This window comes from Anser anser (assembly GCF_964211835.1).
Source record: "Anser anser genome assembly, chromosome: 23".
NCBI lineage: Eukaryota > Metazoa > Chordata > Aves > Anseriformes > Anatidae > Anser > Anser anser.
The window spans coordinates 4,831,834-4,856,264 of NC_139744.1; the positions used below are offsets into that span (position 1 = coordinate 4,831,834).

A 24,431-nucleotide genomic window follows, 5' to 3' on the forward strand; every position below is an offset into this window, starting at 1 on the left:
GAGCAGCAGTGTGCATGAGTGCTGTTCCCTCCACCCGCTTTTGATGTCATGAATGATATCGATATGTGATCGAGGGTCACATTGGGAATTAACAGGAAAAGTGATCTGTCAACAGCATCCCTCCAAGGCTGAGATGTGGTGACTGTGCATGTTGCCCCAGGCTTCCTGAGCAGTCCGAATGAGAGGTCATCTGAGAAACCCTCCAGAGGATCACAGGCTGCACCTCCAGCACGCACGTAGTCCAACCCTGTGTTCAGAGCGGGTCTCATCAGATCAGGTTGCTCAGGATCAAGTCCAGGCAAAGTCTGAACTCTTCCAAGGATGGAGCTCCCCTAGCATCTCTTTGGCAATCTGCTCCAGGCCTTGACCGCCTTCAGGGTAAATAGGACCCATGTTCCTCTGGTTCAATGCCACTTCTGCCCAAGGTTTCAGCCCCTGCATGACTCAGCTCCAGGCCCATGAGTCACAGAAGTATGTGTGGCATTGGTTTCCCCATGGGGGACCCCTGTCCCACCCCAGACACCACTGACACCACACCAGCAGCAGATCTACGTAGGGCTGGGCCTGCTCGAAGAGGGCAGGATTTCTCAGCCTGTCTCCCTGTACATAAAGCTAACACCATCCTTTTGAACTCTCTAGCCATGGGGAGTGCAGCTGTGTCCTGGCCTGGAGAAGCAGGGAGGGGTGACTGGCACCACAGTCTTACACTCTGAATCTTGTGTTACAGAATTAAAATAAGGATCCAAACTGTTGTGGGCCCATTCTTGTTGGGGACTGAAATTGGCAGTGAACTTCCTAGGGTCGGGAGGCAGTGGGCTACAGATACAGAAGGCCGCATTTCATCATGTGTGCTGTGGGCACTTCTGGGCTGGGTTTGTTCTGTGATTGTTCAGCTGTTCTCAGGCTCCTTCTTGCCCTGGCTGCTCTCTGGAGCTCATGGACAGAGCAGTGGAGAATGCCCTGAGGTGACCAGCCCATTTTCTTGTGAGGGGGGCCACACAGTTCTCACAAACACACACCTTCTCTTGCACACCTGCGTGGAATCATGCAAAACTGCACCCACAGACACTTGCACAAATCCAGCACACAGGCTGTTGTAGTTTCACACTGATGGCCAACTAAACTCCACCACACAGCTCTCTCACACCCCCTGCTGAAAGGAAGATGTGGGGAGAGAATGTGATTTAAGCTAAAGGGCTTAAAAGTTGAGATAGTGATAATGTAAATAAATGAAAAAGGAAAAAAAAAAAAAAAACAACAAAAAAAAACCAACCAACCAAAAAAAACAATGAGCAAAGGCTGTTTGGAAACAAATTGGGAGAAAATTATTCTCCACTTCCCATCAGCAAGTAATGTGTTTGGAAGCACAGACTCAGTATGCCCACCCCTTTCACATCTTCACTGCTGAATGTTTGAGTATGGAATATCCCTTTGGTTGGTTTAGGTCAGCTACCCTGGTGATGTCCCCTCCCAACCCCTTGCCCACCCCCTACCTCCTGGCTTCGGGGGGCTTGGAGAGAGTCCTGATGCTGTGCCAGCACTGCTCCACTATAGACCCAACGTTGGTGTGATGGCAATGCTGTTCTAGCTCCAAGCGCAGAGCACAGCATTCTAGGGGCTGCTGTGGGGAATGTTAACTCTGTCCCAGGCAGCCCCAGTACAGGCAAGTGCCCACAAGAGAGGAACCTGTGCATGAACGTGACACAGTGTGCAGCAGAGATTCTGGACAACATTTGGTCAAAGTACATGGTTTGATGTGGTAGAGAGGGGAGGTGGACTGGGAGCCTTGCAGAAGGCACTGGAGCCAGGGCTCTTGACAAGACAACGTCAGCTTTCTTGGGCCTTGCACTTAAGGCCTGAGAATCCCATTTGTTAGCCTGAGTAGCAGTGGTAAGGGAAAGTGCTGGAGTGCCCCTACTGATCACTGGTGGGTGTCATGACAGAAATAAGCTTGCATCATGTAAGGGGGAGGTGTACGATTTTATTTATTTTTTAAAACAATAAATGAAAGGCATGAAGTTATGGGAGTGAAGAAGGAATTCTCTATGGACAGGATCTGCACTGTGTGTCTTGGGAAAACCCAGCCGGCTCTGTCCGATGCTGGTAGAAGGCAGGGTCACCTGCACATGAGAGGTTTACTTTCTGTCTACATTCATGTTCTTATTCCTTCTAACTAAAACAGACAATGTCCTGTTGGGCCTTTCTTTTGGGATCCAGAAAGGGCCCTGCACAACCTCTCGCCCCATACAGACATCCCTGGGTCAGAGCAGGAGGCAAAACAGGCCAGCAGGTTTTCCCTGAGGGCAGTGTCAGGAGGGGTAGCGTCACAGGCAGGAGCTGGGTCACCTGTAGCCAAAAGGGCCCCAAAGAGCCCCTAGGGAGTCACCCACACTGACCTCATTTGCCTTTCCTGGACTCTTCCAGCACGTGAGCTGAGTCTTCTGCCCACACTGATGTGTGTTGCCTGGAAATACTTGGGCCTCCCTTCCTGCCACTCAGACGCTGCCTTCTTTGGGGAAAGGGCATAAAGCAGGAAATGAAAAGCAGCATCACAGGAAGGCAACACACATCCCGTATCATTAGGTGGGATGTTTTGCATGCACGAGTAGCTTGTCAGAAAACAGTCCCTGCTTCAAGGGATGCCTCTGGACATGGGGCAGCTAAGGCCCAGTATAAAAGCCAGCCCAGGTCTGTGCTCTCTCATCCACTTCTCTGGCCTTCTTCTCCTTGGGAACAAGGTGAGTGTGAAGCCCCTTCTTGTCCCCCTCACTCTCGCATGGGAGGACTCAGTTCCATGGACCTTTCAGCTGCTCTCAGCTGTGTTCCATGCCAAATCTTGGGGCTGCTGGTTGTGGGAGAGTCAAGGGGTAGAAGGTTTGTCATGGAGGAAGACTGGGCCTTTAGTATGATGGCTCCTGGGCTGGAGCCTAGAGTGTAGCCAGGCTCTGGTGGTTCTTTTTGGGCTCTGGCAGGGTGAGGCCAAGAAGCCCTGGCACATCCCTGCACAGCCTCCAGCTCACAGCACTGCCTGTGCCTTGGTTCCCTCAGGGTGTGGTGACAGGCTGCTCCTCATGCATGCCCATGTTCTGCTTCCTCCCTGCCCTCTCTCCCAGGTGCACCTCCTGCCCCCAGACATGTCCTGCTACGACCAGTGCCGGCCGTGCCAGCCCTGCGGCCCGACCCCGCTGGCCAGCAGCTGCAACGAGCCCTGCGTCAGGCAGTGCCAGAACTCCACCATCGTCATTGAGCCCTCTCCCGTGGTGGTGACCCTGCCTGGACCCATCCTCAGCTCCTTCCCACAGAACACTGTTGTGGGATCCTCCACCTCTGCTGCCGTTGGCAGCATCCTCAGCTGTGACGGAGTCCCCATCAACTCTGGCTGCTGTGACCTCTCCTGTATTACCAGCCGCTACTGTGGCAGCAGGTGCCGCCCCTGCTAAAGATGCCAGACAGTGCCCCAGACCAGGACCCTAGGAACTCAGAACATGCTGCTGGACAAAAATGGACGGAAGAACAGACTTTGTGCCGTTGTTTTAGGAGGACCTGACCATCTGTGGTTTGTCCTGTAAAGACAGACAGGAAGGGGCCAACCTGGATTCTATGACAACATGGCCTATTTATACCTTTCCTGTTTTCCACACACTCTTTTTCTTTCTTTTCTTTCTTGCCCTCTCCTTTCCGTGATGCCCCCAGAAACCAGCCTGGAGTGACCTGCTAGACCCTCTCCCCTTGTGGGCCAGGTAGATTGATGCTCTGTTGCAAGTCTGCCATTGGAAAAGCCGAACAGATTTTTGTCTGCTCCTGCTGTGCTACGATCTCGGGGCCTCCTCTTGGAGTCAACTCATTTCCCTCCTGAGACTTGATAAATATTTGCAGCAACCCTGAGTGTGTCCCTGTGTGGTCTTTTCCTCTGCATACAGATGGCCAAGGGAGAAAACCATTCCTTAGTGGGAATATGTTGAGGGCACTGCCTTATGCCTCTAGGCACTGGAATGCAGGACATACTGCAGCAATTCATCTTTCAGGCACTGTCTGTTGAAGCTGAGGAAGACATCCCTAGTTCTTCCACAGCCAATGGACACCAGTCCTTGACTTGTGACGTCTCCGCCTAGACAAGTGCTGTTGACATTGGAGGCCCCAGCTCTTGGGGAAGAGTGTTCCTCTTGCTTTGGGTGGAGCTGTGCTGGGGATGGAGGCTCAGACAAAGATGATCCCAAAGGATTTCAGAAACTGGGAATGGTTATTTGTCTTGGGGATGACCCTCTATCTCTACTCCACTTTCACCTTTCCTCCACCACCTGGTCATGGGCATCATGTCTGGGCATGGAGAGCAGATAGAGCTTCCCTGTGCATCCCTGTCACCCTTCAGCACAGCATCTGGCATGGCCCAGCTGTTGCCAAGATGTGCAGGGCTGTGGGGATCCACAAGTTCGTACTGCTACCAGTCATATCAGGCCACACACTGGAGCCCCCAGTCCCTGTGAACCCAGCTCCTTTTTTATGAAGGCAGGGCAAGGACAGGGACTGATGCCTAAAAACTCATGGCTGCTCGGTCTTGCTTTCTTTTCCCCAAGCATGGATCAGCTTTCATCAGGCCCTGGAACTCAGAGGCCCCATAGGTGGCACAACCCCACCATGCTCCAGAAAAGACATTCTGTGGGTGCAGATATCCCAGTGTCCGCTGAGACATAGCAGTGAGAATGGGACCTGAGTGTGCACTCAGCAGGATCTGTGTATGGGCCCTGAATGGCACAGGGCATGCACTGGCCCAACCACAGGGCACACACTGGGGGATCTTCTCTCAGGCACCAAGCTCCTCTGTCATTCCCAGAGCCGTGAGGATGAAGTGGCCCTTGTGCTCCAGGCAGCACCACTGCTCCCCAAAACCAGGCCAGGGCCTTCCCACATCTGCACACACCTCGGGGCCCTGTGGTGTGGGGGTACTTTGCTTTCACACAGACTGTACATGCTGCCAGTGCCACGGGACCAAGACGGAGGATGGGGCTATTGCTCCATGGTGTGAGGGTGGGGGGACCTCTCCACAGGCCAGGTTCTCTGGGAGGCAGTGCTGGCTCAAGTGGCAGCACAATGGCAACAAGCATCAGAACCAAGACCACCAAAGCCCAGGATAACCTCGGCTCCCAGCTCTGTACTGACCCCTCACCCGGGGCCTCTGCACAAGCTCAGGCCTAGCATAGCCCTGCCCCAGCTCTGCTGCATGTGTGCCTGTGCCTGGCCTCACCTAATCTTTTCAGCCTGGCCTGGCCAGCTTCCTAGATGGCCAGATCCATCACTGGATGGAGCCTTTAGCCAGGCCTCTCTGGGGTCTGGCCTTAGCCTGCGCCCCAGCCCCAGCTCTCACCCAGGGACCGAGACCTTCTACACATAACACATCTATTGCCTGGGTTAGAGCAATAATCAATAGGTGCTCCTGAGTCAGAATTGTCTCCTGGCTAACACTGAAGTCTGAGACGGAGGAGCACACTCACAATTTGGAGATTCAACTTTGTCTTGGAAACGACAAAATCCTTCTAGAGAACAGGTCAACTTGTTGATTCCATCTTTCCTATTCCCAGCCTGCAGCATAAGTTACCTGAGGAGAACAAGAACAACATTTTAAAAAGACATTGTCCACATAGCATCTCGTTGTCTCTGAAAACCATAGAATAACAGAACTCTAGGATATCCTAAGTTAGAACAGACAAACAAGGATCATCAAGTCCATCTCCTCTAGCTTCACGCAGGATTACCTGCAAATGAAACAACAGGTCTGAGAGTGTTGTCTGAATTCTTCTTGACTCCAGGCAGGCTTGTTGCTGTGACCACTTCCATGGGGAGCCTTTTTGAGTGCCTTAACTCACTTGCCATTCACTGCTTGGTAAAGAATATATATATTGACAGAAACATCCTCAGAGAATGGGAACTGTGATGGGGTGGGAGGCACAAGCAGGAAATGTCTTGTGGTGAGTGAAAGACAAGGGAAAAGAAAACGTGTTTGGATACAGTCAAGGATCTTGCTCAGCATTATAGCCCCACAGGCCAGGCTCAGAAGGGGCCCAGCACCAGAGCAGAAACGGACAATGGTGTTCCTGGTACCCCCTCCGCACCCATGCTCCTAAGGTGAGCAGGAAGCAAAGTTTCTTTCAGGTCACTCCCCACAGTGACAAAGGGGGGCCATTCCCCATAGCCTTCAGAGAGATGAGGAGAAGGTAATGACAAAGAGGATGATGTGCCAGCCGGGATGGTCTGTTAAGCTCAGAAGAATGAATTCAGCCCCAAAGGTCCTGTTCTCCTTTGCCATGGCTCTAAGGTTTCAGAAGGGGATGATGTCAGACTGAGGTTTCATGTTGTAATTTCAGCAGTAGTAATTTGAGACAAGGCTGAGGCTGGTGCTGCCTTCCGCGAGGGCACAGAGGAAAGAGGGTCCATGGCTGCCCCCTGCTGGGAGCTGCCTACGCCAAGCTTTTCTTTCTCCGGGTTGCTTCAATTCTTGCTCTTGTAAGCAAACAAAAGAGTTTCCTCAAGTCTGAGGACATCAAAACACCACATTCAACATGCTTTGTGAGACAGAGGAAGCTTCATCAGCACAGCCTCGTTTCTCCTGCCAGGTCTCGGCATTTGCAGCCTGCAGGACACCCAGCTTGTCCCAGACATGCAATCCCCCACTGCCGCAGGAGCTGGTCATTATGACACTGCTCCCTGTGCAGGGGCTGAGGATGATCACACATGCCTCCAGCTCCCCTGAGGAGACATCAACAAACTCAGTGGGCTGTAAGTCTTCATTTATCTCTTGCTCTGATTGCTTGCTGTGATGAACATGGAGAGCTCTTGGGCCTTTGGCACTAAGGGCTGCTCTATTTGTTCTGTCCCTTAGGCACAGGCTTTGGACATGAACTGGCTGAAGGTCTGGAGAAAACCTGGTGGCTGGGATGCAAATCCAATTTATTGATTGACTCATTGAAGAGAGAGAAGAACCCTGCAAATCTCTGTCAGAACTACTTCTAGGGGTCTCTGGGCTGGGCTGGCCAGGGCTCAAAGCAAGCTGCTTTATCATGGGCTGGCAGGAATTTACTCACCCTGGGGCTGAGGGGCTGAGAGCCAGCCCCTAAGGCAGTCTTATCTCCCAGCAGGCTCTGCCCTATTCTGTCAGACCAGGAAGAGAGGAAAGTAGAGCCCTGCGGTCCAGGTCAGCCAGTCGGGGTCAGCCCTCTCTGCTCAGCCACAGACACCAGCCCGTTTGAGAAAGAGAATATGGCTGTCAGCTCTTGGAGTGAACAGGGGAAGCAGCGCAGCCAGGGGAGAGCTGAGGGCCCCATCCCAGAGCTCTGCCTTGCACAGACACATCCCCTCCCCATCCGGGGTTGTTGCTCAGCCAGGGCAGCTCCCTGCACCAGGGTGTCACTCACAGCACAGAGGTACAAGGCGCTGTCAGAGAGCTCAACTCCCTTCAGCCGCAGAACACTGTATTTCCCATCAGTGTTCAGCTCCGTGGTGAAACGGTCCTTCTGCTTGGTGCCCTTTCCTGCTTGATAAGAAATCAGCTGAGGGGATTGTCCCTTCTTCTGCTGGTACCAGAGCAAACCATAAAAGTTGGAGCTCTGGTATGTGCAATTGGTCTGGAAGGTGTTTCCCTGCTCCACGGTGACTTGTCTTTCTTCCTGGGCGACGGACACCTGCCCCATGGTTTCTGGAAGAAAGAGAAGGTCAGCAGCTCTGTGAGGAAATCTCCAGGCAGCCAAACAGGAGTGAATTCAGACCTGTGGGAGATAGGTCTCCCTGTCCTTTACTGGGCTGAAGGGTCCTGAGGCCTGGGCACAGCAAGGTGTTTTGGGGGCAGAGCTCAGAGCTCCCTGGCCAGAGCGGACCCTGTGAGAGCTGTGCTGTGTGCCTGCTCCTCCTGCCTGCTCTCCTTCTGCCCAGAGGACCAGGGCACAGCCTGTCATGCCTGGCTTTGTGTGCTGGATCCAGCATCCTCCAGCAGGTTGAGGCGCCCATGCAGCTACTGGGAAAAGGTTCAACCTGCTTCCTCATCCCTGTCATCTCAGGGTGCTCCAAAGCTCAACAGTACAAACAAAGCTGAGGTGAGCTGTGGCAAGAGGGAGCCCTGGCTGTGCTGACAAGCAGGAGGACATTGGAGGCCATGGCAGGAACACATCAGGCAGAAGACAGACTGGACACCCTGGTAATATCCATGGGAGGAGAGCTTTCATGTCCCTGTATCCACTTGGACACAATCCGGCTGTTTCTGTAGGAAAGGGAGAAATGAGGGACTGCAGAGACTGATGAAATCTTCTCTGGTGACAGTAGGTGGACCAGAAGAGAGAGGCAGAAATAAAAGGACAGAAAGTACAAGAAAAAAAAAAAAAGGAGACGCGCCTCAGGTCTATCCTCTGCATTTTCTTCTCATTTTGAAGAATAACAGCATCTTGAAGGAACCGGTCCAAGAACCAGAAACGGGAGCCAACATTTACCAACATTTTCCCTGTGATTCAAGAGTTGGTCCCCACATAAACATGGTAAGGCTGATGAGGGCTTCCTGGGGAAAGAAGATTTATGTCTTGATTAAAAGCCAGCACTTACCCAGCAGTTGCCCCAGGAAGGCAGTGAGGACGAGATACCCGCGGTGCATGCTGAGAGCGACCCTCCTGTTTGCTGAGGGAGAGAGAGTCAGAAAAGCACCTCCCAGCCCCGAGAGAACAGAGCTGCCGGAAATGACTCTGCTGGGGGAACAAGGGGAGATTCAGTGACGAGAAATGTTCTGGTCTGACTGTGCCCCAAATGCCCCCTGGGGTTTCTCCCTCCTCCAGCAGGAGCAACCATTGAGGATTGTCACAGTCAGGGGTCCTGGGAACTCTGGGGGCCACATCATGGGAAGGGGCTGCTCTCATCTCCTCTCCCAGAGGGGTCCTCACCTCCCCAGCTACAACTGCCTTCTCTTCTGCACACGCACTGCTTGGCCATGGCTGATGTCAGGGCAGTCTTTGCCACTGAGCTTGTTCTTTTTACCCTGGGGCCCTCAGGTGCATGGGGATGTTCCTATTTCCTGTGTGAGGAGAAGACACCTCGATTTCTCTCCCACATCCCCAGAAAGAAGGGAGGAACCATGCTACGCAGCAGCCCAGGGTTTCTGGCTGTGTCCTGTTCTGGTGGGATAACGTAGCATTTGCAAGAGGAACGGGGCTCCAGTGGGGTGTGGGATGTCACAAGCCCAGAGGGGACAAGGACAACCTGGTCCATAGGGTAAGGGGTGAGGAGTCAGCAGGGAAAAGCATGTGGGTTCAGTGGGTCACGTGCACTCACACTGGTGGGCCACAGGGGGCACCCACCCACGGCCACATCCCTGGCAGTCTCTGCTTCCCTGATGCTTCTGCCCCCTCTATCACCACCCCTAACACCTTGTCTGGCTTGGCAGCACCTGGCTAGTTGTGTTGTCTTCCCCCATATCTCCCTCAGCACACCTCAAACGTGGAGCTCTCAGACAACCAAAGGAATGACATTCCAAGCCCTGCAGACCCCAACTGTTCCTTTTATACCCCCCAGGCAGTGTGAACTTTTCTCCCTCTCTCAAAAAAAATTTACCACACAAAGCAGTGAATCCTCTTCACTGCCTGTGGAGTCCTGATACAGAAGAAGATTGTTCATGGAGAAGCTTGGGATCTGCATGGCAGCTCACCTGTGTAGCTACAGAGCTCTGCTGTGCTGTACAGAGCTGTGCAGTCCACATTCTTTGGCACGTGGCAGTGAGTGACTAATGCCCTTTCTCACCACAATGGTGGGTGTCTCCACATACTGGGGCCAGTGAGAGGGAGAGACAAGGGGGCAGGGGTGCACCTTAACAGCCCCCTTCCACATTATGGATATTTGCCTTACTGTTGGTTATGCTAACCACACTGCCAGGCATCAGGAGCAGGGGCTGCCACTCACACCTGGCTCACCACAAGCCCCACGTGTCCTTGCTGGGCAGGCTCAGCTCAGAGCTCCATGCAAACTGTGATGAGAGGGAGCTGCTCCTCACAGCACCCGCACCTTCCTGTATAAATCTGCATGCTGCACGCACCAGTGTGGTTTCAGCGCACACAGGTAGACAGCGCTGTCCTGGAGCTTGGCATCTTGCACGTGGAGAAGCACCTGGGAGTTCTCCATGGAGAGCACAGAGGAGATCCTCCCGGAATGCACATGAGGCTTGGACTTGCTCACCTGCAGCAAGAACTGAGGGGACTGGGTCGGGCGCTGCTGATACCAGAAGATGTAGGGAGCAAAGCTGCTGGTGGAGAAATTGCAGTGCAGAGTTGCGTTGTGTCCCACCTGGATGGTGGTTTCTTGTGCAAACTGCAGCACAGAGTCCTTCTGTGCATGACCTGCAAAGCCAGAACAGCATTTCAGCACTGCTTGAAGGTGTGTCTGTTCTCCCCCTTTCTCTCCTGTCTCTCTCATTTCACCAGCTTGCTCACTGTCTCCTCTTTCCATCTCCCTTTTCAGGGGCTGTAAAATGCTGAGCTAAGTACACATGCACTCTTCTTTCTTCAGATGCTGTTTAATTCCCATACCCAAGTCTGTCAGCTTACCGACTTTTTAGCAGTACCTCGCCAGGCTTTGAGTCCATACATACCTATCAACAATGCATGTAAGAATGCTAGGCATCTGCAAAGGAAAAGTCTAGATGCTTATTCCTCCCTGCACACTTATTGCTCCTGACATCTCCCAGACTGTCTCCTTTACTGGTCTGCAGCCCCTGCTCTCCCTACAGAAAACACTTGCAGTTCTTCCAGGGAGGCAGGACTCCAATTTCCCCCCTCCGGAAACGATGGGATGCCATCTTGCCCCTAGCTTGCCCTCCTGAATGTCACATCTCACCAAAGTCTGACAGTGCCATCAAGGCTGCCAGAAAAAGCAGGACCATGTCACGCTCTCGCCTTCACAGGGTGCCCACGGAGTGCCCGGAAAGAGGGAGCTCAAGCTTGCGAGTTCACTTCCCCCTCTGCCAGCTCAAAGCAGCCTCTGAAGCTCAGCACAGAGGGCGGAGAAAAGCTCTCCCCCTGCTGCTCCTTGGGGCACACCTCTGCCACAGCAAGGCTCTCAAGAGAGGGATGGGCCAGTGGTTAAAGCAGTCAGAAAGGAATCCAGCCAATCTTTGCTGTGCCCCAGGTTCCCCATTGCCAGTCACAGGTTTTCCAGCACCGCGAGCTTCACACTTGTGCCATTAGCTCACAGCTGCAGGCCTGTGAAGGCTAGGACATTTCACTTGGTCAGCGGTAAGGCAAAAGGACACCAACATGGCCACTGTGTGCTTCCCTCTTTTTGCCCCCTCTGGCAGGTGGGCAGCCCCAGCAAGGGGCAAGTGTCCCCAGTGGTTTCCCACTGCCATCCAGAACCCGGCCAGACACAGAGGCCTGCACCCAGCTCTGCTGTCAATGGAGATGGGATTGCCTCCCCCCCCTCCACCCAACCCCCTCAGGAGAGGTACACTCTCCCTCTGGCAGGGAAGGACGCCCCACCACAGCCCTCTGCTCAGCAGTCAGCACCTCTGCACACACAGACAGGAGTGAATCCTGCTCCAAGGAGAGACCTTCAACGGCGCTGACTAGTGCAGCAAACTCCTCAACGCCTCAGTCCTTTGGCAAGATCCAAGGTTCCAAAAGGTGTCACTAGAGGCAGTGTCCAGCACAGACATTTGTGGCATTGCCAGGACGTCATCTCAGCGCCAGAGGTGCTGGATTTGGGTTTGGGACAAAGCCTGTACAACAAGCTCCTGAAACGAGACCACTGCAGAAAACAGAGGAAACCCAACGTGGCTGTTCCGATGCTCCCTCGGGCCCGTGCTGTTTAACTCCGGGCCCTGCAAGGGGACTTCCAAGCACCGGCAGCGCCCCCACGTGGCTCCGGCTGTGGCTGTGCCCCCGCCTCGCCCCCGCCCCACCTGCCCGGCCCCACGCACTGCGGGGCACCCCCTGACCCCCCCAGCTCCGCAGGCCGTTGGCTGCCTTTGCTGCAAGGGCGCGCTGCTGGCTCGTGTGTGGCTGGGTGCCTCCTGCACCCAAAACCCTTTCCTGAGGCTCTGCTTCCTCGGCAGCCAGCCCCCACCCCGCATTACTCTGGGGGGGCTTCCTGCCCAAGAGGAAAATCCTTTTCTTTGCTCCTTTGCACCATCCTGAGGCTCTGGTCAGCCCCCTTCTCCAGCCTTCCTGCATTCTCCGAAGCCCCCTTGTGACCTACGCTGTCACCACCTGTGTGCCCCGGTTGGGGACCATGCACAAACTGGCCAAGGGTGCCCTCCTTCCGACTGCTCTTGGCCTTAATGAAAGCATTCAGCAGGACTGGATGTCTCTGGCATTGCCAGCTGCTACTCAGGCAGAAGGTACCCTGCATGCCAAAGCTGCTGGTCAGGGCCCCTTGGAAGGGCTCCCAGGAACTATGAACATGGTGTTTGATGGACAGCCACGCTGAGGCACTCCAAACATTGTTACCTTGAATTAAACCAAGGACCCAAACTGTCCTGATACGGTCCTTGCTGGGGCCTGAAGTTGGCAGTACCAGAGGGTGATTGTTGCAGTGTGAGGAAAAGGAGGGCTCAGGAGAAAGGAGCTGTGTTTCAGTGCCTCTTCCCTGGACACATCTCTGCCAGGCTGGTGCCATCTCCGTTCAGCGGCTCTCAGGCTCCTTCTGACCCTGGGAACCTGCTCCCCTGCACGACTCATGCACAGAGCAGGGGAGAGTGCTCACACTGTGCACATTCCCTCATGATAAAGGGGAAACAAGGACACACGCACGTGCTCATCTATACCTGCATGAAGCCATGCACAAATCTGTGCACCCACATGCGTTCACACAAAGCCAGCTGCACACAAGTTTTCACAAGACAAGAGCAGATGTGTGAACACAAGCAAGCAGGCCCTCAGGTGACTGCACAAGGTGAGCCTATGAGGAGAGGTGCTATATTCTGGACCTCGTTCTCATAGCAGCTGGGGCTGGTGGGAATGTGAAGCTCAAGGGCAGCCTTGGCTGCAGTGACTGTGAAATAGTGGAATTGATGATCCTGAGCACAGCGAGGAGGAAGCACAACAGACTTCACGCCCTGGACTTCTGGAGAGCAGACTTTGGCCTGCTCAGGCATCTGCTTGGCAGTGTACCATGATACAAAGCTGTGAAGGGGAGATGGGCCCAAGAAGGCTGGTTAATATTCAAGGATCACCTCCTCCAAGCTCAGGAGCGATGCATCCCAACAAAGACAGAGTCAGGCAAAATGCCAGGAGAACTGTGTGGATGAACATGGAGCAACTGGCTAAACACAAACATGACAGAGAAGGCCATAGAGGGTGGGAGCAAGGACAGGTAACATGGAAAGAATACAGAGACATTGTCTGATGAGTAAGTTAGGAGAGAATAAATCTGCTCTAATTAGATTAGAGAGCTTATCTCTGCTCTGCTTCACTGAGACCCCACCTGGAGTGCTGTGTTCAGCTTTGGGGCCCCCAGCATGAGAAAGATATAGACCCATTAGAGTGGGTCCAGAGGAGAGCCATGAAGATGATCAGAGGGGACCCGTCCAGCACTTCCGGTGAGTCTTCTGCCCTCACTGATGCATTCCTGCCCTAGAAATCCTTGGACATTTCATCCCAGCACTCTAAAGAAACCATTGCTGTGGAATGGCCATGGCCTAGATCTGGAAATGAAAAGGCAGCAGTGCAGGAAACCAACACACAGACCATAACATTTGTTGGAATGGTTTGCATTCAAGATGAGCTTCTCAGAAAATTGTTACCTCTGCCAAGGGTGCCCCTGGGCCTGCAGCAATGAAGTACCAGTATAAAAGGCAGCCCAGCTCCCTGCTCTCTCATCCAATTCTCTCGCCTCCTCCTCCTTGGGAACCAGGTGAGTCTGAAGCCCTCTCTCCTCCTCTTCTGAACTAGAAGGGATCTTGCATCAATAGACATCACATCTGATGGTGGTTCAGTGCTATGCTGGGTCTTGGATTTCTTGGCCATGGGAGAGGGGTGGAGAGAGACATTCTGTGTAGAGAGAGGCTGGGACATGGTGCTGAGGCAGCTTTTTGGATTACGTGCTACGGGATTGTCTCATTGGTTCAGGCTGCTCTTTGAAGGGCCCTGTCAGCACAAAGCGATGAAGACCATGAGCCTCCTGGCACAGCCTCCACATCCACCCTCAGCAGTTGTCTTGGCTCCTTTGTTTTGGGTAACAGGGCTGCTCCTCACCTACCCATGCGTTCTGCTTCCTCTCTGCCCTCTCTCCCAGGTGCATCTCCAGCCCCAAGACATGTCCTGCTACAACCAGTGCCTGCCATACCGGCCCTGTGGCCCGACCCCACTGGCCAGCAGCTGCAACGAGCCCTGCGTCAGGCAGTGCCAGAACTCCACCGTCGTCATTGAGCCCTCTCCTGTGGTGGTGACCCTGCCCGGACCCATCCTCAGCTCCTTCCCGCAGAACACCGTTGTGGGATCCTCCACCTCTGCTGCTGTTGGCAGCATCCTCAGCTGTGACGGAGTCCCCATCACCTCTGGCTGCTGTGACCTCTCGGGCATTTCCAGCCGCTACTGTGGCAGAAGGTGCCTGCCCTGCTAAAGCCACTGGCCATGGCCCTGGGGTTTCAGCACGACCATGGTGCTGGACAATAGAAGGAGGAATCTTCAGGCCATTGCTTGCAGAATGACTGACCTTCCTCACCAGAGGAGGTAACATTGGCAGGAGCCAGACCAGAGGCTACCCCGAGATTTCTGAAAACATGCCTCATGTCTCTCTTTCCATCCCTCCACCTACCTCCTTCTCTCCCTTTTCTTTGTGTTCTTCTCCTCCCTTGGGCTGTGGGGCTCCTCAGATCCAGCCCTCCCACTGCGGTAACAGCAGACACATGCCCTGCATGATCTGCGCCATGGGCAAGGGACGCTGTCTCTCAGTAGGCCCTGGTGATCCCTGCACTGAGGGGCCTCTGCTCAGAGTGACCTGCTTTTCCTCTGTACACTCATTAAAGATTTCTGCATCCCAGCCTTGGCTGTAGATGTTATTTTCCCTCCGTGTATGCCCTCTTGAGCTGCCCAGGGAGAATGGTTTTGCCCTTGCTGGGTACAAGATGGGTGTTTAAGGAGCCTCTTCCCTACTCCCAGAAGAATGGGAGGTTGCGACACGCTGCAGAGAGTTCTCTCTTGGGCACTGCCCCTTGCAGCTGCAGAAGACATCCCTGGCTTTCACAGAGCAAGGGGCAATCTACCCTTGCCTTGCAGCGTCTCTGCCCACAGCTCCCCCTGTCCTGCAAACAGAGAGCACAACCTCTGCTGTCCTCACGGGAAAAGCTATGAGTCTGTGGGAGGCTGTGGAGGCTGGGCACCCTGCAGGCTCTTAGGAACGGGCTTCCTCTTGCTCAGGACAGTGCTGTGCTGGGTAAGCAGGTGGGGACAGAAGATGGATGACAGATGTGGGGAATGGGTGGAATAAGTGCAGGGATGCCCCACCACTTCTACTCCACCTTCATCTCCCCTCTTTTGCCCCACCTCGGGGCTATGGCCAGCACACATAGGCACGTGCGGCAGGAACATGTGTCCCATGAGGCCCAACTGCCCCCAGCACAGCACTTGGCAGGGCCCAGGTGGTGGCACACAGGCAGGGCTGACCCCCTTCACAAGTCAGCATTGGTGTTAGCCGTAATGGACCATACGCGGCAATCTCCAGTCCCTGAGGACCCTGCACCCCCATGGGCTGGGTCAGTGCAAAGACAGCAAGCAGTTTGCATGCCCCCACGCTGCTCTGTGCTGCCCACTTGACCCCAGGCATGCAGCAGCTTTCCTCAGGCCCAGGACCTGCACTCACAGGGACTTCCTCACACTCCTTTCCACTTTTCCTGACCGTTTGGTTTGCTCCTGCTCAAGCAAGAGGTTGTTTCTCTGTTTCTTCCTTTGGTTATGTAGAGGCTATCTTCAGGATGTTTGCAGCGCTCTGGTGCCCAGCTGCACTTCAAGGATGCCCATTGTTTCCAGGCCCAGTTCGACTGCTGGCAGACATTTTTCCTGTCAGTGCTTTGCAGCCCCCTGATGTCTGCAGTTTCTCATTAGAGCCTGGTTACCTCTGTAACAGCTCCCATCAGCAGGGCACGCTGTCCCTGCTCGATTACAGAGCTGTTTCCTTAGAGATCCACGTATGGCCCTGCTTGGTACAGCCTTGTCATGTCCAGAAGGAATCAACCATGCAGGCAAGAGAGAAGAGCCAAAGGTGTGCTGGGGTAGACCCTTTATCCCTCCTGGTGTCAGAGGAATGGAACCAGCCACAGCTGCAAGAGAACGTAACCAGTTTAGCCCAGGTGAAGGTATGGCACTGCCAGGGCTAAGGTGTGGGGTAGACCACAGGAAAGAGACCCAGGCAGAGCTCTGAGAAACATTTCTGGTTTGTTGGGATAGCCCATGGCCCTGGAAGGGCTTGGCCTGTGTTGCAACTCAATACAGGACTGGTAGATCCTGGAGACATTGGTTTCTTAATTGCCCTACTGTTTATTGCCTACCTTCAATGCCCCAGGAGACAGTATATCAACCTTGGGTGAAGTTCTTGGTGTGTGTCGTTGGCAAATGGATAAAACTGTGGGTGGGATCTGCTTCTGTGTTTGCACAAGGCAGCTTAGCTTGGATGAGACACCCACTAAGCTGAGCAAACCCCTTTGCTGTGAAATCCCGCACGTGGAGCTGCCCCTTTGCCTTCAGGAGAACCAGCCTGACATGGGCTGGATGGGAATCTGTCCCCTCTGCGATGCATTTCTGAGGCAATGCTGGCAGGCCTTTACAGACAGGTGTGAGGAGATGGGCCTGGCTCCGGCACTGACTCCCAGGAGGACCTGGCAGTGTCCAGGGGTGGAAATCCCTCACTGACAGGCACTATCAGGAGCCTCACAGCAGTCTGCTTCTCCTATACATCCCAAGGTCATCGATGGACAGCCACGCTGAGACACTCCAAACACTGTTACCTTGAATTAAACCAAGGACCCAAACTGTTGGCAGTACCAGAGGGTGATTGTTGCAGCGTGAGGAAAAGGAGGGCTCAGGAGAAAGGAGCTGTGTTTCAGTGCCTCTTCCCTGGACACATCTCTGCCAGGCTGGTGCCATCTCCGTTCATCTGCACCCAGGCTCCAGGCCCTTTCAGCAGAACTGGAGTGCCTTGGAGGGGCCGGGCTGGCGGGGGAACCCCCGGTGCTGCGGGGCGAGGTGGTCCCGGCGGGCGGAGCGGCAGCGCCCCCTGGGGGCTGTGCCCCTGCCTCGCCCCCGCCACACACGCCCGGCCCCGCCCGCCACGGTTCCTGCCCGGCCGCAGCCCCGGCTCCTCTCCCCGTGGCTCTCAGGGCGCAGTAATACACCGCCGCGTCCCGAAGCCGGGGCTGGGCGAGACACAGGGCGCTGGACCGGCGGTCTGCTGCCACCCACAGCCACCCCTCCGGGTCTGACACTGGTCTGGAGTCTTTGCGACTGCTCACGAGGAATGCGGGGCCTCGGCCCGGGAGATGACGGTACCAGTGGATGACTTCATTAGACTGGATGTTGGGGTGTGAGCAGGTGATGTTGATGCCGGTGCCATCCCTGGTCTGTGCCCACGGCTCCTGCTGCACCTGGGCTCTGCCTGCAGCCACTGCCAAGAAGAAAAGGAGGAGAAAACTCATGAAAGGGCTTTTCTACTACTGAAACTGTCATGTGGGGGGAGGGGAGACGAAAACGGTTGACAGCTGATACAAGTGCAGCCAAGTGAGAGTGAGCAGACAGTGTCTTGTGTCTCCTCACATGTCTACATTCAGAGGGAGACCAGGAGCACCCTGCAGGAGCTCAAGGAGGACAGGAAAACTGGTGGTGCTGTTGTAGTCAAGCAGCACAGCAGTCCAGAAGCTCTCTGCAGAAGCCAGCTGCATGAGAGATAGCGAATCCCAGAAGAAGCTGTGATTGTGTAGGGCCAGAGCAGGGCAAACGAAGGGTGAGCACCACTTGTGCCAAGAAAGGGAGCAGGAGCTCAGACCACAGGCCTCCCACCAGACTGGAGTACTGCAGTGGGTGGCAGATGCACGCAGCTTGGTCATAGGCCATGAGTGCGAAGAGGACGTCCCAGTTTAGGCCCACTAGTGGAGGCAGAGGAGCGAGAGCACACAGCTGGAAAAGTAAATTGTCCTATCTGCAGAGAAGGCATCTAAAAGCATAAGAGGCATCCTGACCAAGACGTGGCACATGTCAGTGAATGGGAGGTTTCCAAAGATAAACTACATGGAACGATGCAAGGGCTGGTTGGGCTCCACCATCATGAGTGTATTCCCAGTCTGGATCAAGAGGTAGATGGCTGAATCCAGAATGAAGAGCAGTAGCTCTCAGCTCTCAGCCAAACCCAGCAGCAACAAAAGAAACCACTCTGTAGACCTTCCCCTCACCCCTGTGGGAAGATACCAGGGGCAGGAGGAAGGAGGAGATGGAGTTGCTGCTCAGGACTCATGGTCTTCCACCTCTTGATATCTTCCGAGGAAAAACACAGCAGGGCCTCAGCAAGCCAGGATGTTCCTTCAGAGACAGGAGAAAGTGAGATCAGAACCCTGGAGTTCAGGAGAGCAGCATTTGCTTTCTTCACTGTGTGCACACATACCTGTCTGTGTGTGCCCAAATATACTTCAGTATGCATTCAGGAGTGTCTGTGAGTGCACCCATGAGTTCATGCATCTTTTTAGATGAGCATGAGCTTTTACAGTGTGCATGAGTGCTGTTCCCTCCACCCACTTTTGATGTCATGAATGATATCTGTATGTGATCAAGGGTCACAGTGGGAATTAATAGAAACAGTGATTTTTCAACAGCATCCCTCCAAGGCTGAGATGTGGTGACTGTGCATGTTGCCCCAGGCTTCCTGAGCAGTCCGAATGAGAGGTCATCTGAGAAACCCTCCAGAGGATCACAGGCTGCACCTCCAGCACGCACGTAGTCCAACCCTGTGTTCAGAGCGGGTCTCATCAGATCAGGTTGCTCAGGATCAAGTCCAGGCAAAGTCTGAACTCTTCCAAGGATGGAGCTCCCCTAGCATCTCTTTGGCAATCTGCTCCAGGCCTTGACCGCCTTCAGGGTAAATAGGACCCATGTTCCTCTGGTTCAATGCCACTTCTGCCCAAGGTTTCAGCCCCTGCATGACTCAGCTCCAGGCCCATGAGTCACAGAAGTATGTGTGGCATTGGTTTCCCCATGGGGGACCCCTGTCCCACCCCAGACACCACTGACACCACACCAGCAGCAGATCTACGTAGGGCTGGGCCTGCTCGAAGAGGGCAGGATTTCTCAGCCTGTCTCCCTGTACATAAAGCTAACACCATCCTTTTGAACTCTCTAGCCATGGGGAGTGCAGCTGTGTCCTGGCCTGGAGAAGCAGGGAGGGGTGACTGCCACCACGCTCTTACACTCTGAATCTTGTGTTACAGAATTGAAATAAGGATCCAAACTGTTGTGGGCCCATCCTTGTTGGGGACTGAAATTGGCAGTGAACTTCCTAGGGTCGGGAGGCAGTGGGCTACAGATACAGAAGGCCGCATTTCAGCATGTGTGCTGTGGGCACTTCTGGGCTGGGTTTGTTCTGTGATTGTTCAGCTGTTCTCAGGTTCCTTCTTGCCCTGGCTGCTCTCTGGAGCTCATGGACAGAGCAGTGGAGAATGCCCTGAGGTGACCAGCCCATTTTCTTGTGAGGGGGGCCACACAGTTCTCACAAACACACACCTTCTCTTGCACACCTGCGTGGAATCATGCAAAACTGCACCCACAGACACTTGCACAAGTCCAGCACACAGGCTGTTGTAGTTTCACACTGATGGCCAACTAAACTCCACCACACAGCTCTCTCACACTCCCTGCTGAAAGGAAGATGTGGGGAGAGATGTGATTTAAGCTAAAGGGCTTAAAAGTTGAGATAGTGATAATGTAAATATATGAAAAAGGAAGAAAAAAAAACAAAAACCAATGAGCAAAGGCTTTTTGGAAACAAATTGAGAGAAAATTATTCTCCACTTCCCATTAGCAAGTAATGTGTTTGGAAGCACAGACTCAATATGCCCACCCCTGGATTTCCTTCCCCTTTCACATCTTCACTGCTGAATGTTTGAGTATGGAATATCCCTTTGGTTGGTTTAGGTCAGCTGCCCTGATAATGTGCCCTCCCCACCTCTTGCCCACCCCCTACCTTCTGGCTTTGGGGGGGCTTGGAGAGAGTCCTGATGCTGTGCCAGCACTGCTCCACTATAGCCCCAACACTGGTGTGATGGCAATGCTGTTCTAGCTCCAAGCGCAGAGCACAGCATTCTAGGGGCTGCTGTGGGGAATGTTAACTCTGTCCCAGGCAGCCCCAGTACAGGCAAGTGCCCACAAGAGAGGAACATGTGCATGAACGTGACACAGTGTGCAGCAAAGATTCTGGACAACATTTGGGCAAAGTACATGCTGTGACCTCGTAGGGAGGGGAGGTGGACTGGGAGCCTTGCAGAAGGCACTGGAGCCAGGGCTCTTGACAAGACAACATCAGCTTTCTTGGGCCTTGCACTTAAGGCCTGAGAATCCCATTTGTTAGCCTGAGTAGCAGTGGTAAGGGAAAGTGCTGGAGTGCCCCTACTGATCACTGGTGGGTGTCATGACAGAAATAAGCTTGCATCATGTAAGGAGGAGGTGTGCGATTTTATTTATTTTTTAAAACAATAAATGAAAGGCATGAAGTTATGGGAGTGAAGAAGGAATTCTCTATGGACAGGATCTGCACTGTGTGTCTTGGGAAAACCCAGCCGGCTCTGTCCGATGCTGGTAGAAGGCAGGGTCACCTGCACATGAAAGGTTTACTTTCTGTCTACATTCATGTTCTTATTCCTTCTAACTAAAACAGACGTTGTCCTGTTGGGCCTTTCTTTTGTGATCCAGAAAGGGCCCTGGACAACCTCTCCCCTTATACAGACATCCCTGGGTCAGAGCAGGAGGAGGCAAAACAGGCCAGCAGGTTTTCCCTGAGGGCAGTATCAGGAGGGGTAGGGTCACAGGGAGGAGCTGGGTCACCTATAGCCAAAAGGGCCCCAAAGAGCCCCTAAGGAGTCACCCAAGCTGACCTCATTTGCCTTTCCTGGACTCTTCCAGCACGTGAGCTGAGTCTTCTGCCCACACTGATGTGTGTTGCCTGGAAATACTTGGGCCTCCCTTCCTGCCACTCAGAAGTTGTCTTCTCTGGGGAAAGGGCATAAAGCAGGAAATGAAAAGCAGCATCACAGGAAGGCAACACACATCCCGTATCATTAGCTGGGATGTTTTGCATGCACGAGTAGCTTGTCAGAAAATAGTCCCTGCTTCAAGGGATGCCTCTGGACATGGGGCAACTAAGGCCCAGTATAAAAGCCAGCCCAGGTCTGTGCTCTCTCATCCACTTCTCTGGCCTTCTTCTCCTTGGGAACAAGGTGAGTGTGAAGCCCCTTCTTGTCCCCCTCATTCTCCAAAAGCAGATCTGAACTACATGAACCTCTCAGCTGTTATCAGCTGTGTTCCATGCCAAATCTTGGGGCTGCTGGTTGTGGGAGAGTCAAGGGGTAGAAGGTTTGTCATGGAGGAAGACTGGGCCTTTAGTATGATGGCTCCTGGGCTGGAGCCTAGAGTGTAGCCAGGCTCTGGTGGTTCTTTTTGGGTCCTGGCAGGATGAGACCAAGAAGGCCTCACACATCCCTGCACAGCCTCCAGCTCACAGCACTGCCTGTGCCTTGGTTCCGTCAGGGTGTGGTGACAGGCTTTTCCTCATGCATGCCCATGTTCTGCTTCCTCCCTGTGCTCTCTCCCAGGTGCACCTCCTGCCCCCAGACATGTCCTGCTACGACCAGTGCCGGCCGTGCCAGCCCTGCGGCCCGACCCCGCTGGCCAGCAGCTGCAATGAGCCCTGCGTCAGGCAGTGCCAGAACTCCACCATCGTCATCCAGCCCTCTCCCGTGGTGGTGACCCTGCCCGGACCCATCCTCAGTTCCTTCCCGCAGAACACTGCTGTGGCATCCTCCACCTCTGCTGCTGTTGGCAGCATCCTCAGCTGTGACGGAGTCCCCATCAACTCTGGATGCTGTGACCTCTCCTGTATTACCAGCCGCTACTGTGGCAGCAGGTGCCGCCCCTGCTAAAGATGCCAGACAGTGCCCCAGACCAGGACCCCAGGAACTCAGAACATGCTGCTGTACAAAAATGGATAAAAGAACAAACTTTGTGTTGTTGTATTAAGAGGACCTGACCATCTCTGACTTGTCCTGTAAAGACAGACAGGAAGGGGCCAACCTGGATTCTGCGACAACATGGCCGATGTATATCTATCCTGTTTTCCACACACTCTTGTTCTTTCTTTTCTTTCTTGCCCTCTCCTTTCCGTGAGGCCCCCAGAAACCAGCCTGGAGTGACCTGCTAGCCCCTCTCCACTTGTGGGCCAGGTAGATTGATGCCCTGTTGCAAGCCTGCCATTGGAAAAGCTGAACAGATTTTTGTCTGCTCCTGCTGTGCTACGATCTCGGGGCCTCCTCTTGGAGTCACCTCATTTCCCTCCTGAGACTTGATAAACATTTGCAGCAACCCTGAGTGTGTCCCTGTGTGGTCTTTTCCTCTGAATACAGATGACCAAGGGAGAAAACCATTCCTTAGTGGGAATAGGTTGAGGGCACTGCCTTATGCCTCTAGGCACTGGAATGCAGGACATACTGCAGCAATTCATCTTTCAGGCACTGTCTGTTGAAGCTGAGGAAGGCATCCCTAGTTCTTCCACAGCCAATGGACACCAGTCCTTGACTTGTGCCGTCTCCGCCTAGACAAGTGCTGTTGACATTGGAGGCCCCAGCTCTTGGGGAAGAGAGCTCCTATTGCTTTGGGTGGAGCTGTGCTGGGGATGGAGGCTCAGACAAAGATGATCCCAAAGGACTGCAGAAACTGGGAATGGTTATTTGTCTTGGGGAAGGCCCTCTGTCTCTACTCCACTTTCACCTTTCCTCCACCACGTGATCATGGGCATCATGTCTGGGCATGGAGAGCAGGTAGAGCTTCCCTGTGCATCCCCATCACCCTTCAGCACAGCATCTGGCATGGCTCAGCTGTTGCCAAGATGTGTAGGGCTGAGGGGATCCACAAGTTCGTACTGCTACCAGTCACATCAGGCCACACACTGGAGCCCCCAGTCCCTGTGAACCCAAGTGGCTTTCTCTTCCCCAAGCTTGGGTAAACTTTCATCAGGCCCTGGAACTCAGTGGCCCTGTAGGTGGCAGAACCCCACCATGCTCCAGAAAAGACATTCTGTGGGTGCAGATATCCAGGTGAGTCAAAGACAAGGGAATAGGGAAAGTGTTTGGATACAGTCAAGGATCTTGCTCAGCATTATAGTCCTGCAGGCCAGGCTCAGAAGAGGCCCAGCACCAGAGCAGAAACGGACAATGGTGTTCCTGGTACCCCCTCCGCACCCATGCTCCGAAGGAGAGCAGGAAGTTATCCTTCTTTCTCATGAGTTTCTCATGAGTTTCTTTCTCATGACTGAGGTGCTATGCAGTGCCTCGTGCGTGGCAATTGGAGAGCAACATTGTGAAGATGAGAAACTCAGTGATACCCTGGAGAAGGGGAAAAAATGTCTATGGCAGGCAGCTGGAAACACAAATGGTTCACCTGATGACGTGGAAAGTCTCCAGTGTTTGGGGAGCAATGGTGGTGGAGTACAAGTTCTCCAAGAAGGTGAACGGGCTGAGGAAAAAGTGCATTGGGATACTGGGGGGCTGGTCACTCCCCACAGTGACAAAGGGGGGCCATTCCCCATAGCCTTCAGAGAGATGAGGAGAAGGTAATGACAAAGAGGATGATGTGCCAGCCGGGATGGTCTGTTAAGCTCAGAAGAATGAATTCAGTCCCAAAGGTCCTGTTCTCCTTTGCCATGGCTCTAAGGTTTCAGAAGGGGATGATGTCAGACTGAGGTTTCATGTTGTAATAAGAGCAGCAGAAGACATCAACAAAAAGTCTTTTCCTTGCCTCTCATGGCCTCTCTTGATCTCTCATTTTCCCTCCATCTGCCCTCTCTCCCTCACACTCTACTTCCGTAGAGACAGCCATACAAACAGCTGTCCATCCTTCTCCAGGCATCCACCCATCCACTCTTGACTTCATGACCCTCCTGGAAAAAAGTACAAAGTACAAATTACAAAAGTACAAGCTACAAAGTACAGTCTTTCATTAGAAATATTAATGTTTTATTTTTATTTTTTTATTTCATCTTTGAAAAGAAATATTAATGTTTTTTTTTCATTGCTAGAGAAAGATTTCTTTGTGTCCTACAGTGCAGTATTACATTCAATAATTTTCTGCGTAAAAGAAGCTCCCAACTCATAAAAATTCCAGCCAGACAACAAAAATACCGCTATAAACTATCATCAGTATCAACCCAGTGATTTTTTTTTCAATCAAAGT

General features: G+C 53.5%; 4 protein-coding genes across 4 annotated transcripts in view; 3 read left to right on the forward strand and 1 right to left on the reverse strand.

Moving 5' to 3' along the window:
- The window catches only part of LOC310885820 (M1-specific T cell receptor alpha chain-like), a 373,370-nt gene that overhangs the window by 343,188 nt on the left and 5,751 nt on the right, over nucleotides 1-24,431 (reverse strand). The gene's annotated exons all lie outside the window — the stretch shown is intronic.
- On the forward strand, nucleotides 1,240-3,695 carry LOC310885875 (feather keratin Cos2-3-like). Its single transcript, XM_083809676.1, has 2 exons — nucleotides 1,240-2,738; nucleotides 3,114-3,695. The coding sequence occupies exons 1-2, from the start codon at nucleotides 2,640-2,642 to the stop codon at nucleotides 3,438-3,440; spliced, it is 426 nt and encodes a 141-aa protein (XP_083665802.1). The 5' UTR covers nucleotides 1,240-2,639; the 3' UTR covers nucleotides 3,441-3,695.
- LOC310885868 (feather keratin Cos1-1/Cos1-3/Cos2-1-like) lies at nucleotides 14,272-19,819 on the forward strand (the record flags this gene model as incomplete). The annotated part of the gene is made up of 1 exon (XM_083809670.1): nucleotides 14,272-19,819. The coding sequence occupies one exon, from the start codon at nucleotides 14,272-14,274 to the stop codon at nucleotides 14,575-14,577; it is 306 nt and encodes a 101-aa protein (XP_083665796.1). The 3' UTR covers nucleotides 14,578-19,819.
- Nucleotides 20,138-24,133, forward strand: LOC310885873 (feather keratin Cos2-3-like). The gene is made up of 2 exons (XM_083809674.1): nucleotides 20,138-21,424; nucleotides 21,800-24,133. The coding sequence occupies exons 1-2, from the start codon at nucleotides 21,326-21,328 to the stop codon at nucleotides 22,124-22,126; spliced, it is 426 nt and encodes a 141-aa protein (XP_083665800.1). The 5' UTR covers nucleotides 20,138-21,325; the 3' UTR covers nucleotides 22,127-24,133.